This window comes from Dermacentor variabilis, chromosome 4, assembly GCF_050947875.1.
Source record: "Dermacentor variabilis isolate Ectoservices chromosome 4, ASM5094787v1, whole genome shotgun sequence".
Classification (NCBI taxonomy): domain Eukaryota; kingdom Metazoa; phylum Arthropoda; class Arachnida; order Ixodida; family Ixodidae; genus Dermacentor; species Dermacentor variabilis.
In genome coordinates, this window is record NC_134571.1 from 117,996,030 (window position 1) to 118,010,653 (window position 14,624).

A 14,624-nucleotide genomic window follows, 5' to 3' on the forward strand; every position below is an offset into this window, starting at 1 on the left:
ACAAGAAAATGAACTGATGTAATTTATACATAAGAATGCCAAGTGCCATGGTCATGTTACAGCAATTGTACTTCAGCTTACTGAAGCCAGCACTAATAAATTAGGCTTTATTATACAAACAAACGAAAAGCATTGTTTGTCATAACTTTTCTTTTTTTAATTTACACATCTAAAGTTAAAAGAACAATAAATTCAGCCGGATAAAACGCAGCATCGAGCCTGTGATTCATTCAGAACCCCCGTGCGAATCACGTGGGCCACACGGCTAGTGCCTGTTGTGCTCCCCCAATTGTTTTGACCAACACCACAATGCTGCTGCTGCTGTTGCACGTGCCTATTTGAATGTGTGGCACACAAGTCTGCACTGCGTGTCCCGTTTCGCTGATCTGCACACTGTACACAGACACACGCATGTGAGTGTCCAAAGGTATGTGCTTGGTGGAACCGTGGTGAGGAGACATGGTACTAAGCAGCACACGAGCAGGTTGCCTTGAAATAGCTGCTGCACACAAAGAAGCGATGATGCGTCAGAGCACTGTACCACTTAGAGTGATTTGTATGCTTTACTGGCACAAATGCAGTTCAGAATGCAAACCTTAAAGGGCCATGAGCTGCTGCAAGCAGTGTATCATGGGCCGACTTGCTTTGTGCCTGCTACATTAAAACTGTCTGGCAGTTGTTTGCCGTGACAACTCAGCTAAGAAGGTCATCCATTTCACTCTTGGACAAGGGCTTGACTGGCGCGGCAAAGGCAGGCGTTGAATTCTGCACTGGCGGTTGCACACCGACAAAGTTCCCAAAGTTGTTCGTGGGTGCCATTTGGTTCAGCTTGGGCCGCGGTGCACCCATCTGAGGCCCGGATCCCAGACGAGGTAGCAAGCTGTCAAAAGCAGACGTGTTGATCTGTTGTTGTTGTTGTTGCTGCTGCTGCTGCCTACTGAGCGGCTGTGGTGGTGTTACAAAGCGTGTGGTCATCGCCATCGGCGACGCTGCTGCCTGCTGGGCGCTCTGGAACCCCCACTGAGGCGTTGCTGGAGACAGTCCGGCTGAGGAGAAGTCGCCGGCAGGCGAGGACCCGTAACCGGGAGACGATCCAAAGCCTGGTGAACCCCCAAATGGATTGGACCCGGTTGGGCTCCGGATGTTGAGAGAGGCCAGGTTAGAGCTAATCAGGGTGGACGTCAAGTCCTTAGGTTCGTGCGCTGGTCGCGTAGGAGCGGGCTTGGCGGGAATCAGGGACGGCTGTGACTGTATGCGCTGCTGGAACTCTTGTTCTCGGGCCAACCTCTGTTTTTCTTCCATGGAAAGAGACTGCTGCTGCAAGAGTAAAAAAAAAAAGGGGGGGGGGGGGAGGTCTTGGCAATGCATCTAAGCTTTTTAAAGCTTTAAAATCACAGCATGATGAAGGCATAAAATATTCATGAACACTGACTGAGCTGTGCTGCGCATGCCATGTTACCACCATAGTGTGCAGCCGGCACATACCATTAAAAGAATAACTCCACTCATGATCCTTCAATAAAGTTTAATAGTTTCAACTAAATTAGCTATAACTATGATTTATTCTAACCGTTTTTGCCAAATGCACCTGGCCATGTCTATTTCACCTGGTGGCATCCTTTGATGTCTAAGTTCTTGAAATGACCATTAAAATCCATGCTGCCCTCCATGAACGTATCATGGCCATTGGCTTCAGCATTTATTGAAAGTGATTGACACATTGGTTAATTGAAGAAGCTTAACGTCTCAGGGCAACACAGGAGCTGTGAAAAATGTTATACTGAATGGCTATATGCTTTAATTCTACATGCTAAATGCTAAACATGCTAAATCTAAGCACACAAGGGCTGTTGCATTCTGCCCCCATTGGAATGCTGCAGTTGTGGCTGGGAGTCAAGTTCTGTGCAAGGGAAGTGACTGTACGACTTGAATGTTTTTCACTGTGCTTTGGAAAAACTCTCAAGGTTTTCTCAGAAAGAAAGCTTTCCTTGTGCTACAGTTGGGTCGACAACAATTCTCTTTCATCAATTTTCCTCCACCGTGCGAGCTTCTGCAAAACTTGCCATATTTTGCCATATTCTGTGTTTCCCTGTGCTTCAAATTGTCTATTAATTCGGCCTCGCACTGCGATCTGCTAACCTCCTAGTTAGCTCAGATGGTAGAGTGAGCGCCCAGAAGGGCAGTGGTCGTGGGTGTGAAACAGAGATCAGGACAAACTTTTCTTCAACTGTGATGCTTTTTTTATAGCTTCGTGCTGCAGTCAAGTGGATAACAATTTTCTCTTTCACTGTGCTTTTTTTTTTTTTGTATAAGCTGTGCAATATCTATAAATCTGGACGCAACCTATGGAATGAAATTCCATATGAATTCAGTTAGAAACCTATCTCGTCCACCAACAGCTAAAAAATGATCAGCAGCTCATACCTTAGGTTTCTGCGTAGGCGACTTGGTGGCATTGGCATTTGGCGATGATGCTGAGAAATGAGAAATTCCCAGGTCATCATAGACATTACTAGTCTGGAATAAAAAGACCCAGTATTTGAAATTGCCACTCATACTACATCATCTTACTACAGCTGTCACAAACTTCTCCTTGCATATTTTTTTTACATACCGTAGAGTTGGCTTTGTTTGACAGCGTAAGACCAGGAACAATTTCATTGGGATTGGTCATCTCCATTGCGGCACTGTCAGGAAAAAGAAAAAGGAAATAAGAAATCCAGCAAGCCTAACATCCCTGACACATGAGCGAACTAAAATCCTTTCAAGCAAACCTCTTTGCTTTACGCTGAAGGACCCTTTACCTCCTTCACATATTTTCAGTAAGCGGTTGCAAAACACATGGCAATAGAAAATAAATATTAGAAAATAGTGCATCTGGTCAGTGAAAAGTAAAGAAAAAGCAATTAATTTTAATCTTGTCACAGGATCAGAGTCGAGCGTCGCTTGCAGTCCACTTCGCTTCCATTTTGTTTGTTCAGGCATTGTGGAGAACTGCCGTTAATTCAGTATTTCTACAATTGTGTTTATCAGATGCCAATGCCATGCAGTTCACTTGTCTATCAAAGTTCAGCCAGTTCGGCAGTGGAGCAAGGACAGAGTTTTGCCAAGCTGGTTCTGCCTTCCGGTACCGGAATGAGAGTTGTGCGAATGTGTGCAGGCTTGGAGAATATGCTGACCTGAGCGGATAGGGAACAATGACGTATGCGGTGCTTCCAAACACCGATAAAACTAGAGCCATGAGGATCACACTGCCTCATGCAAGCCGGATACAAGGTCGCAGAGTGAAGCTGCTAAAGGCCAATATGATGTGGCAGTAGTGATCATAATTATAGAAATGACTATGGTGGTTTGAGGGTATCGCTGCACTAAAGGTTCACTGCCGGACAAATTGTCACTGCCAAGTATAAAACTGCTATTGCAAGCACTAAAATTATTAATAAGGCACCACTGCGCTTTGTCAAGTTTTCTGTTGTTGACGAGCTGCACACGAGGTTACCCCTTTAGGCCCATGAAAGAGCTGGGATATCTCATTTTCCACAAGGGACCCGTATCGTGAAGGAGATACTTCTCTGCCATGCATGACTCTACGTGAACACTTTTCCTGTAGATGTCCTCAAGCCTAAAGGCTTTCGTAGTGCCTGTGTGTCGGGGTATAAGCCACTGGCAGCACAGGAAATCAAAAAGTTTTAACATGCTGGTTAAGCACATTTTACCTCGGCATGCATAACAGCAGTCAGCTATTAGTGATACTTTATTATTTTTTTTTCTTTGATCTCCCTTGGTGAAATGGAGAGCAGGTTATTTGGGCATAACGTTTCCCACTTAGTAAAACGTTTCAAAAAGCACAGTATTGTAATGTTGGTAATACTATTTACCCAATATGAGTGGACTTTGAACGTATAATTAGTATATGCTGTACCTGCAAGCAATTGTCTTTTGCAAGGTGATGTACACTGAATGACGGGACAGTGTATGCTAAATGCACTCCAACTCATTTCAGTTTTCCTGCTTGTGAAACCAGGTCCCCATGACCACAATCAAACTTCGTCATAATGAAATTACATCTAATGTGAAAATACCTTCATCATGTCTATTATTCGTTATAAGCATACAATTATTAGGTGCTGATAATAGCAGGCGAGCATTTATATTTCATTATATCGAGCTTCATCAGTACATGGCCAGCAAGTGTTGCAGTAGAGTGAGTGCTCCAATGAACGAAGATCTCTAGCGTTATGTCTACGAATGTAGCTTCTTCTATGCATGTGGGAACATTAACATGCCTTGATGTTTTCATGTTGGCATGAAAGTTTTTACATCAAGGTAAAGCGTAAGGTTACTAAGACAATTTTCATCTAAAAGATAAAACACCATAGAAGCAAAAAGTTATTTCTTTAACTCTGCTGCTGCTGCTAACTCTTCATTAAGTATATATAACAGACTGGTGCAGTTTAATAACTTTTGCACACTGCTCTCTTGAACCTGCCTCTGTTGAAGATTGCTGTCTCACCTAAATAGCAGTCATGTTTAACATGAGACTACCCAGCCACGCCAATGGGCCTAGGAACACAATCGCAAGTCTGAACATGTAGCAGCATCTGCTAGGCTCTCCTCCATCTTGCATCACTGATCTGTATAATCTGTGCACTAGAAAGCAAAGAAGCTTTCATCATTGGGGATTTAGAAAAAGCCTGTGTTCCACATAGCCTTTGTCTGCATTAGAAAGTGTCACTGTCCAGTGAGAACTGCAAAGTAAGCAAAAATTGCAGCAGATCCTTTATGTGCACCATTCTTGGCCTCCAAACTGCTGTGGGTCAGCTTGTTGCACGACAGTTCAGTTCGCAGACATGGCCACACACTTGGCGGGGCCACGCATGACTAGAACTGAGGCTTGCTTTCCAGGCTGGCTTCACGCAGGACTTCCCCATGCTCACTTACAGTGAAGGAAAAAGGGATTGTGTACATTGCTCCTCCCTGGTTTAATTTTAGTACATGGGGATGCTCGACTCTCTCACACGCCTCGATGGTAGTCTTCCCTGAGTGACTATAGCATCTCCCGGTATTCGGCTTCACAATGTGACATGCAAGTAAACATTGCAAGTGGATGTGTTGTAGTTGCTCAACTTTGACAAAAGATGGCTTGGGTGCTCCACTGCTGGCACTGTGTGACAGCGTGGGTGGTGCAGGCACACAAGAGTTTATTTCTGTTTTATTTACTTATTAGTTCAATTTTATTTTTATTGATTGATTGATTGATATGTCACATGCCCCATTTGGGGTATTATCGTACACGAGGGGTGGACATTTCTAGGAGGTAACATTTTCGATGAAGGCCTTGAAAGATCTTTAGATGACGAGACAAAAATCTTCAATTCTTTAGTGGTCACTTCTAGTAACTAATCACTATATTTCAACTATATGGAATTATTGTACACAAAGAGTGATAAATGCTCCGTCGGTATAACTGCACTTTCCTTAGGTTCATGTGACGAGCGTCGGCGTAACCAAGCGAATGAGCACAACAGCAAAAGATGATAGAGCGAACGCAGAGCAGAATATGAAAGACGCAAACCGCGAACGGCAAAGACCAATGAGAGCGGCCTCTTCAGCGACGTGCGCATGGGAACCTGGTGTCACGTGGACCAGCCTGACCGCTCTATGCGTACTCTTATCAGGCGTCAGCCGGACTGCTCGCTTCGTACTCTCATCAGCTCACAACCCTCACTCGCACTTGGTTGGTTTGCCTGGTCTGGTCTCGTTCACGCTTATTTTGATTGTCATGGTTTGAGATTGTTTCTTTACAATGATGAGTCTAAACCGAGATGTCCTGATGGAAATGCTTTTGTAGACACTAGCGCCATATCCGATTCTGTACGAGACGGACCCTGAATACAAGGACACGAAGGCGACACCCAGTACCTCATTCTCTTTGACTTTGGAATGCAGCAACGTCGTAGCAGGAGAGCACACACCAACACGATTATGATCAGTGGCAATGTTGTTATCATCATAAGACATGACTCACGTTAAGAACAAAGGATGTAAACACAGCGCCAACCTATCAGCAGACGAAGGAAAAAACACCTGACATCTAGCACCTACATAGAGGAGGTGAAATTTTCATGCTGTCATGTGACTGCCGCAGTGGCTCGCCACCAGTTGGTGTGGGGGCTTTGCTGCAGCTGCATTTTAACATGTCCAGAGCACCGCACGCATTTCGCTGCTATACTCTTAAACAAATGTACACTCTTTGGGTCATATCTTGCCACACCACACACAATAGCCATCATCTGTCTTGCTTGCATTTCCTTGCTTGAAAACGCTGTGCTCGCTACTTTCGTGTCGAGAATGCTCTGTCATGCTGATAATGCGCATGGCGTTCGTGACTTGGAAGTATCGGGCTCGCAGCATTAAAGAAAGGAAATGCAGACGAGACAGACGACGATTATTGTTGCGTGGCGAGATACGAACCAAAGGGTGTGATTTTGCTTAAGAGTGTAATGTGCGTGGAGTTTTCTGCGGCAATGATCGCTCCGAGATAGCGCCAGAGTAGCACACGTCATCTGTTCATCAATGATGCCATCGATAAGGGCAAGCGCATCAAAACAAAGCGCTACATGAGTGTAGGTCTGTCTACGGTGGCTGCTCGTAATCGCTGTAACATGTCACTCGCGCGCTGCCTGTCACAATCTCCCGATTAGCGAGGCAGTCGCACCACACTTCGCTCGTTTGCAATGTGCCACACGAGACAGATTGTGCATGCCAGCCAATATATGCGACATGAAAACACTTATAGAGCCGCTCAAATGTTGCATTAGGGAGTATCGTAATCATCGGTGTTCCCAAGAACAGCCCTGCAAATTTACTCAGCATGCTGTGCTGAAAAACATCCTCTTCATCAAAAATAAGCCCAGGTAACAGCTACATTACCACACTAATTAACCACAAAGCCATTTGCCAGAGTGGCTTATTGGTCTTAACTGCAAGCAGACACGATACAAGTGGTATGCGTGTGTGTTTTGTCTCTTCATGCACAAAGTCTTACATAATTTAACAAAATCACCTGCAGTTATTATAGGGTGCCTTTGACCTAAACATCAAATTTCTGAATGACCGCTATAAAAGGCAGGAAGAACCAAGTGAAAAAAAAAAAAAAAGAGAGAAAGGGTGAACAAACCTTTGTTCCTGCTTGATGGAGTTGAGCTGCTCCAGCTTGGCTTTGTGCTCCATTTCAACGGCAGCGATCATGTCCTTGACAACGCCCATGATGGCTTGGAACTGGTTGAGCGTCAGCCCATTCTCTATGGTTAGGGGCATCAAGAACGGGATCACTTTGCACGCCATCACGTCCTTGGTGAGCCCCAGCTTCTTGTGGGACATGGCTAGCTTGTAGATGCCTGCAAAGGGGGTGAGGTCCGAGGTTTTGAATTTCTGAATAGGTGTGACAGTAAGGAAACAATTGGCTAGTTGGGGCATCTTTATGCAAGTGCCTTATGCACAAAGTACAAAACAAAAACATGACTTGCAACTGCTGTCTTGCCCTTCGCAATTAAACTTAGTCACTGTGACGCTATGTGTGCATTTGTGTATGTGTAATGTCAAATAGTTTTCTGTCGCACGTTACTGTTCTAAGTATCAGTACATGTTTATCTAAGGCCTAAGTCAGTATATTTCACACCTGGGAACTGTTACAATATTGTCATAACATTTCGAATGTCAAAAGTTTGTTAATGACTGCCATAATGACAATATATAATAGCTTTACAATGTTTTATTTGCATCCAGTTTAGGGCAATACTCAGCGAGAGAATATGGACATAATTGCTTACCAATTTCTCAGATCCCAATTTTTTTTAACCTGCTCAACTGTGTGGTCATACCTGGAGCACTGGCACCAACTCCACAGAATTGCTGTATAATGGCATCCAAACTTTTGGTCGTCATTCCATGAATGCTTTATGAATAAATCTCAATTATTTCCATTTGCCTATGGTACAGCCTCTAGAGTCTGTACAAGAGTATGCTTATCTAGGTCAATTGCTCACAGGGGACCCTGATCATAAGAAGAAAACTTGTAGAAGAATAAAAATGGGTTGGAGTACATATGGCACGCATTACCAAATCCTGACTGGAACCTTAACACTGCCCCTGAAAAGAAAAGTGTAAAACCATTGCATTCTGTTAGTGCTAACGTATGGGGCAGAAACTTGTTTAACAAAGAAGCTGGCGAACAAGAACTGCACCAAGAGTGATGGAATGAAAAATGTTAGGCCTAACATAAACATGTCACTGTGTGCTCAGAGACGAAAACAGCGACAGCCGATATTGTAGTTGACATTAAGAGAAACAAAAAATGGGAGCTGGGCAGGCCATGTAATGCATAGATAACTGGTGGACCATAAGAGTTACAGAATGGGTGCCAAGGGAAGGAAAGTGCAGTCGAGAACAGCAGAAAATTGGGTGGGGCAGTGAAACTAGGAAATTCGCATGTGCAAGTTGAAATCAGCTAGCGCAAGACATGGGAGGTCAGAGGAAGAGGTCTTCGGCCCGAGTGGACAAAAAAAAAAAGGCTAATGATGATGATGGCAACGATTATGCTAGCTGTGCCCACAGAGCAGAGGGCCTGTTCACAGCATTCCTACAGAAAAAAGCCTGGGAAATTTAATAAACTGTCAACAAATCTAGTAAGAAAACAAGTTTTGGTACTTTTCAACCCTTCTTTTTATGTTTTGTAGTATCTTAAAATGTTAAGTTCACCAAATCTGATATTTGTGCAGAACAACATGCATGTTTCTCTGCTTAACTTCTGGTCAGATGCTTCTGCAAAACTCAGCTCGTAGCTTGAACTTTCCATGATCATAGAATAAACTTTGTTGTGAGTTGTGTTCTGCTATGCATGAACAAACTAGCCTTGCAATGCAATTTGTGTTTTTAAAGAAAGCACCCTAACATGGTGCTACTAAAATGCCGCATGAAATCTGCTGTGTCTGAAATTTGGACCCAAACGAGCAAGTGGTTCAATTGAAGCAGAACTTTTTGTTGGGCTAGTTGGTGCATGTTACTGAAGTACTAAAGCGCTAAACAGACGACACAAGAAGAGACACAGACGGACATTATCATTTATGATCATTTGGCCCTATACACCATGTGTCATTGTCCCGAGCATCATCTTTACAATCGTTTTATCGCCGCCTTTTGCCTGTTAACATGTGATTTTCGACGTGCGAGTTGCGCCGCCAGATTTGCGTGTGTATATATATATATATATATATATATATATGTATGTATGTATCACTGTACTCTAACGAAGGCTGGTCCACCAGCCGAAAACGTTAAGTAAAAGAAGTCTCCCAAAAAGTTCGTCGTCTCTTTCCTGCGTATGTTACGTCGGGTCCTGCGTGCTGAACTTTGAAGAAAACCCCTATATATATATATATATATATATATACTGTGTGTTTCCATCAATAAAGCATCAGTGGTTCAATTGAAAGTGCCACTGATACTGGATTGTCTTGCCTACACAACAGTCAGTGTAATTATCTGATTTCCGATTCCTGCCTCTTTACCAGAAATAAGTACCTATGTGAGAAACAGATTGCTGTTTTTTTCAGCACACGAACAGGTAAATGAGAGAGGGGAAAAAAAAAGGTCTACCCAGTATTCCCATGAGGACTGCAGGTTCTTTGGAACGTATTTCAGGCAGCACAGGAAGGATTTCATCCAGCACCAACCACTTGTCGAGGTGCTCAAGCAGCTTTCCCAGGCACACCAGACAGTTGACACGCACCTAAAAACAAGGGAAATGCACTACCGGTTGACAACATTCTTCTTTTGCAGGCAATTTAACTTGCTAAATTAGACTGAATTGTGAAGGCACTGACTTGTAAAACAGGAGGCATGACATACTGGTCTCCTATGCTGCCTCGTATTTATCATGGCAGCACCACACCTTAGACTTAGAGCGGTCACAATATGTAAGTGTAATGAAGACAGGCACCCACTTCGAAATAAGGTTATACCATAAAAACCAGCATATAATACAAAATTTTCAAAAATTACGTATTAGAGTCTAAAATTGCGCCTCATACTATATGTGGATCTAGACCGAAATTTCAGCTAGAAATCGGGCTCACGGTTTTGGCTTTGTTATTGCTGCCTGGCTATCATCATACTGATCCTCTTCTAGTGTACAGGAGGCATCATTCAGAGATGGCAAGGGTTTGGCCGCCGTAATGTGCCAACATAGCAAGCAAGTGTGCACCTTGGCAGCGCACGAGCTAACGTGCCAACCACGTGACACGCACGTTATCAGGAAATTGCGTTCTTTCTACTCAGTGAAACACCAAAATGTCAGTGCCACGAAAGTAGTACCTGGCTGCCTTCTAGGGCAAGGTGACTAGCTGTAGAGAACATCGGCAATTGTGTTGCCAGGAGGCAGTTCGGTGTACTATACACTTATATGACACTCACATTACAGTAAAACCTCGTTTATATGTTCTGGAAAAAAGAAATGTGAGAAAAAATGCACTAACGGGGAAAACATACAATCCAAAAAAACAAAAAGAAATTTACAAACTTGACTATAGTTGACATCTACCTAATGCGAAGCACTGCTCGAATCGTGGCAAGAGATGCTGACGCGCATTGTTATCGTTGACCTGTCGAGTGTGAGAAACATTCAAGTGGGCATTGCCATGAAGAGATGATTTACCTCATGCCAGAAAAGGCTGTTAGGATAAGCATGGACATTGACCTGTCAAGTGTGAGAAACGTTCAGGTGTGCGTTCCCATGATGAGATAATTGCCCTCTTCCCCGAAAAGTGTTGCCCTGTATGCCCTGAGCAGACACAAAGGAAAGGACCGAGAGAACACACGAAGAAAGGAAGGATCAAGAGAAGACGTGAAGGGGAAGAGCTCGTCAACTTCAGAATCTGACAGTGGCACTGATACTTCCACAAGTTCCCCAAGTTTTCCAAGAAGACATCGACGACCACAAGACAGTGAGGGGTTACCTAAGGCCGTCCAAGTCTCGAGCAGTTCTGATTAACACGGGGGCCACCCTGTGTTAATCAGTATCGCTCGAGACTCGGATAGAGTCGCAACCATGTACCAATGAAGTGAATGCATTCTTTTCTACTTTTTTTCATCATCGCAATGCCAGCCTTCATCGTCGTTTCCTGATTCTTGCGGTGAAGACCCACCTCACCTAGTCGAGATTGTATCCGCGTCAAGCTGACGGGGCTTTGGCGACCCAAGATGACTATAGTAGTTGTTTTCCTATTGCGTAGTGTTTTAAGACAGCGATGGGAAACCGAAACGAAATCGGACTGGTGGACGATGCCGGATGCCGCCAAAACTAAATGTGACGCTCACATTGCGCCGCCTGCAGCAGAGAACAGCAGCATGTTTAGATTATCGCCTACTAAAAGTGTACAGCATGTTACCAACGGCACCATGCCCCAATCACTGTATAACTGCTAGGTGAAGCTGTTTATCACAATTGGTTAATGGCAATAGCTGTGAATGCGGCGTGCATCGACCCGGGAGGAGATTTGCCGGTACCAAAATGAGAAACAGTGGGCGCCGCCGTTGGCTACTGTTTTCAATTGTGCCTCGTGCTTTTTCTTATTTACATGGGATTCGGCGGCCAGAAAACAAATTATTGCAGTCTGCAGCAGAGAATGGTGGCATGTTTGGGTTATCACCTATTAAAAGTGTGCAGTACGCTTCCAACGGCACCACATGCTGTGAAACAAAGAGGCAAAGATGCTTATCGCAGTAGGGTGGCTGCAATAGTGGTGAATGCGGCGTGCGACGACCCAGGATAAGATGTGCTGGTGCGGGAATAAGAACTTAAGCGTGCCGGCATTTTCAGGTGGCATGGGAGGGCAAGTACATACTGCGGTGAAAAAAATGCGCAAACTGCACCGCAGCTGGCGCATTTTCTTGTTTGTATGAGATTCAGCAGCCAGAAAATGTATCATATGATCGCATTTTGGCAATGTACTGAACGCAGGCACCAAAAAATAATGTTTTCTGGGAATGCATGCCTGCCAACCGTCCCGATTCGCCCGGGAGACTCCTGATATTTTACTGAACTTTCCGATTGTACGATCATTGTCTGACATCTCCCGACAAGTGGTCTCTGTTCGCGCAATAATGGTTTTCGCAAAACCGGCACCGTGGAATCTACAGCCACATTGTAATCGTCAGCATCACCAACAACGGCTGCCATGACGACTGCACTAGCACCATTAGTATCATCGACTAAGCAGCCGACTACAGTGCCTAGTAAGCTGACCAAAGCCAGAGCCAATGTAGCTCGTGCATTTCATGCGTGCATGCATGCATGCCTTCTTCCGTGGTGCATTGTTGCTGCTGCTTGTATGATTAGCATTGGCTAGGCCGTGCCTGTGCGGTGCACCGTGTAAAGTTAGAATCCTCGTGTGCTTGATGCCATGGCGCTATCAAAGCCCAAGAAAAGGTATTTGCAGAAGTTTTTACGATCTTACACTTCTAAATTTCCGTGCTTTTTGACGTCAAGAAAAGAACATTTTGCATCTTGTACAACGTGTGGATGCGATGTCAGCGTGTCTCACGGTGGTGAAGGCGACTTGAAACTGCACGTTTCCACGGCGAACCATCAAAGCTATGTTCGCACCGCTGAGCAGCAAGACAACATAGTGAACTTTCTCCGGAACAACTGCAACAACAGTTTCATTAGTGTGGAGTGCCTGTTTATGGGATTCCTCGTCAAACACAACCTACCCATTAGTGTCAGCGACCACGTTGGGCCTCTTCTTTTGGAAAATGTTTCCGAAATACGACGAGGTGAAGCGTTACGAGTGTGAACGCAACTCTGAAACGCAACGCTGAAGAATACGGAGGTGGCCAACCTGAAATTTATATCACAGGCATCGCTCTCGAGTCTTCGTTTCTTTATTCAGAGTTTCCCTCAGCTGCTGCCCAGAGATTGCAATGACTCTGCTGAAGACACTTTAGATGCTCTCGAAACTGAGTTTGCCATACAGGCGTACAGTCTTCAAGAGGACATTCTGAATCAAGAAAGGTGGTACTATGTGCAGTGGTCTATGGTTGGAAAAATGAAAAACACTGATGGAAAACATGTTTGACTGAGTTGCTAAGGTGATGCTGGATTTACTCGTGATACCGCATAGCTACGCAAAGTGTGCAAGTATTTTTAGCACGGCGCGAAAAACTGTCTGCTACTGCAAGGTCCCTGCTAAAGCACTCATCGAACAGTGCCGGAAAGTTTGAACGACCCCCACCCCGTCGGCGCAAATAAAATGGCTCTCGATTTTTCATCTCGCCAGGTTAGCAGGTATGGGAATGTATGAACCGGTAAAAAATAAGCGTAACTTTATTCGGTCATGTATTATGTTCTCGATCACAAATTTTGGCACCGGAAAATTGTACGTAATGGGACCTCATCAACAACATTCTACTGTATATATATGCATATTATATTTGGTGTTATATGCGAATGAAACTTTCTTTTCTTTTTTTGATAAAGCACGTGTGCTGTGCAAATGCTCTCGCACAACTTATACAACCATTATAGATAGTTTCCGCTGGAATTTCTCCTAGGTGATAAAGGTGCAGCCTGACTTGATGTGTTTACGAGCGAGAAGAATAAGGGGAACTGAGGAGGCTCAGTCTGTTACTACCGCACAAGGTCAACAGACAATGAAGCCAAAGAGAGAAAAGAGGAAATTAACTGTCCTTTCTCACTGAAACTTAAAGCTACTAATAAGGAACAAACGAAAGCGGATGAAAAGACAAAATGGTGCTGGCTGACACCCCCAGGGCTAGATTTTGTACCCACACACAAATCATTATTCTGTCCGTTGTCATCCCGAAAAGTTGCTGTTTATAATTAACACCGGTGCCTATGCCACACAACTAATACCCAAAAAAGTGAACAGGAAAGCAGGTGCCAGTGCGATGACGGAGCATCACACACACAATGCAGAAGATGTGGATTCGGCTCAAGCTTTGTTTTCATCCCACTTTCACATCCCCGTTCATTATTATTCCCACGTTTATGTTAACCAGAACAGTTGATTTCCCCCATGCTTTCCTTGGCTTCATTGTCTACTGACTTCACGTGGTGGGTGTATTTCTGACGGTCATGTCAGCACAGTTTAAAACCAGCAAGTAGTGACCGTCTTCATGCTCTTGTAGAACATGCACGTACCCCAAAAGGACATACGTGGTAAGTTCTATAAAATTCAAAAGCTGTCTTACGGAGAGGAAACTGGTCTGAAGACACAGCCTCTTAATCCTTGGCAACAGGGCATTCTTCATTGATGGGTAGTCGATCAGATGGGCAAAGTCCGGGATGATGTTGAGGCACAATTCCTGGACAAGGTGATAGGAAGGGAAGGGGGTGATGTCATTATTAATAATTGTCAATATCGTTAAGTTTAGAGAGACAGAGACATACGCATAGATAAATAGAAAGAATAAAGATGCTGGCAACTGCAAATGGAAGGGATGCAAGCCTACTTGACCTTCATGATGGAAGGAATGGAAAGTATAGAAAGAAGGAAAGGAAGGAAGGAAAAGATGCCCCAAAAAGGCTATGACAAAGACTAAAG

General features: G+C 44.2%; 1 protein-coding gene across 3 annotated transcripts in view; it reads right to left on the reverse strand.

Annotated features, from left to right (window-relative positions):
• Nucleotides 1-51: 51 nt before the first annotated feature.
• Nucleotides 52-14,624, reverse strand: part of LOC142579673 (SCY1-like protein 2) — a 30,982-nt gene continuing 16,409 nt past the window's right edge. For 2 of the 3 annotated variants that reach the window (XM_075690111.1, XM_075690113.1), the window contains exons 11-16: nucleotides 14,272-14,385; nucleotides 9,658-9,790; nucleotides 7,181-7,400; nucleotides 2,615-2,687; nucleotides 2,425-2,517; nucleotides 52-1,317 (exon numbers count right to left, since the gene is read on the reverse strand). In XM_075690111.1, the coding sequence (XP_075546226.1) occupies nucleotides 694-1,317; nucleotides 2,425-2,517; nucleotides 2,615-2,687; nucleotides 7,181-7,400; nucleotides 9,658-9,790; nucleotides 14,272-14,385 (1,257 nt within the window). In that variant the 3' untranslated portion in view covers nucleotides 52-693. The remainder of the gene's footprint in view (nucleotides 1,318-2,424; nucleotides 2,518-2,614; nucleotides 2,688-7,180; nucleotides 7,401-9,657; nucleotides 9,791-14,271; nucleotides 14,386-14,624) is intronic. The other variant, XM_075690112.1, reaches the window with a different exon arrangement.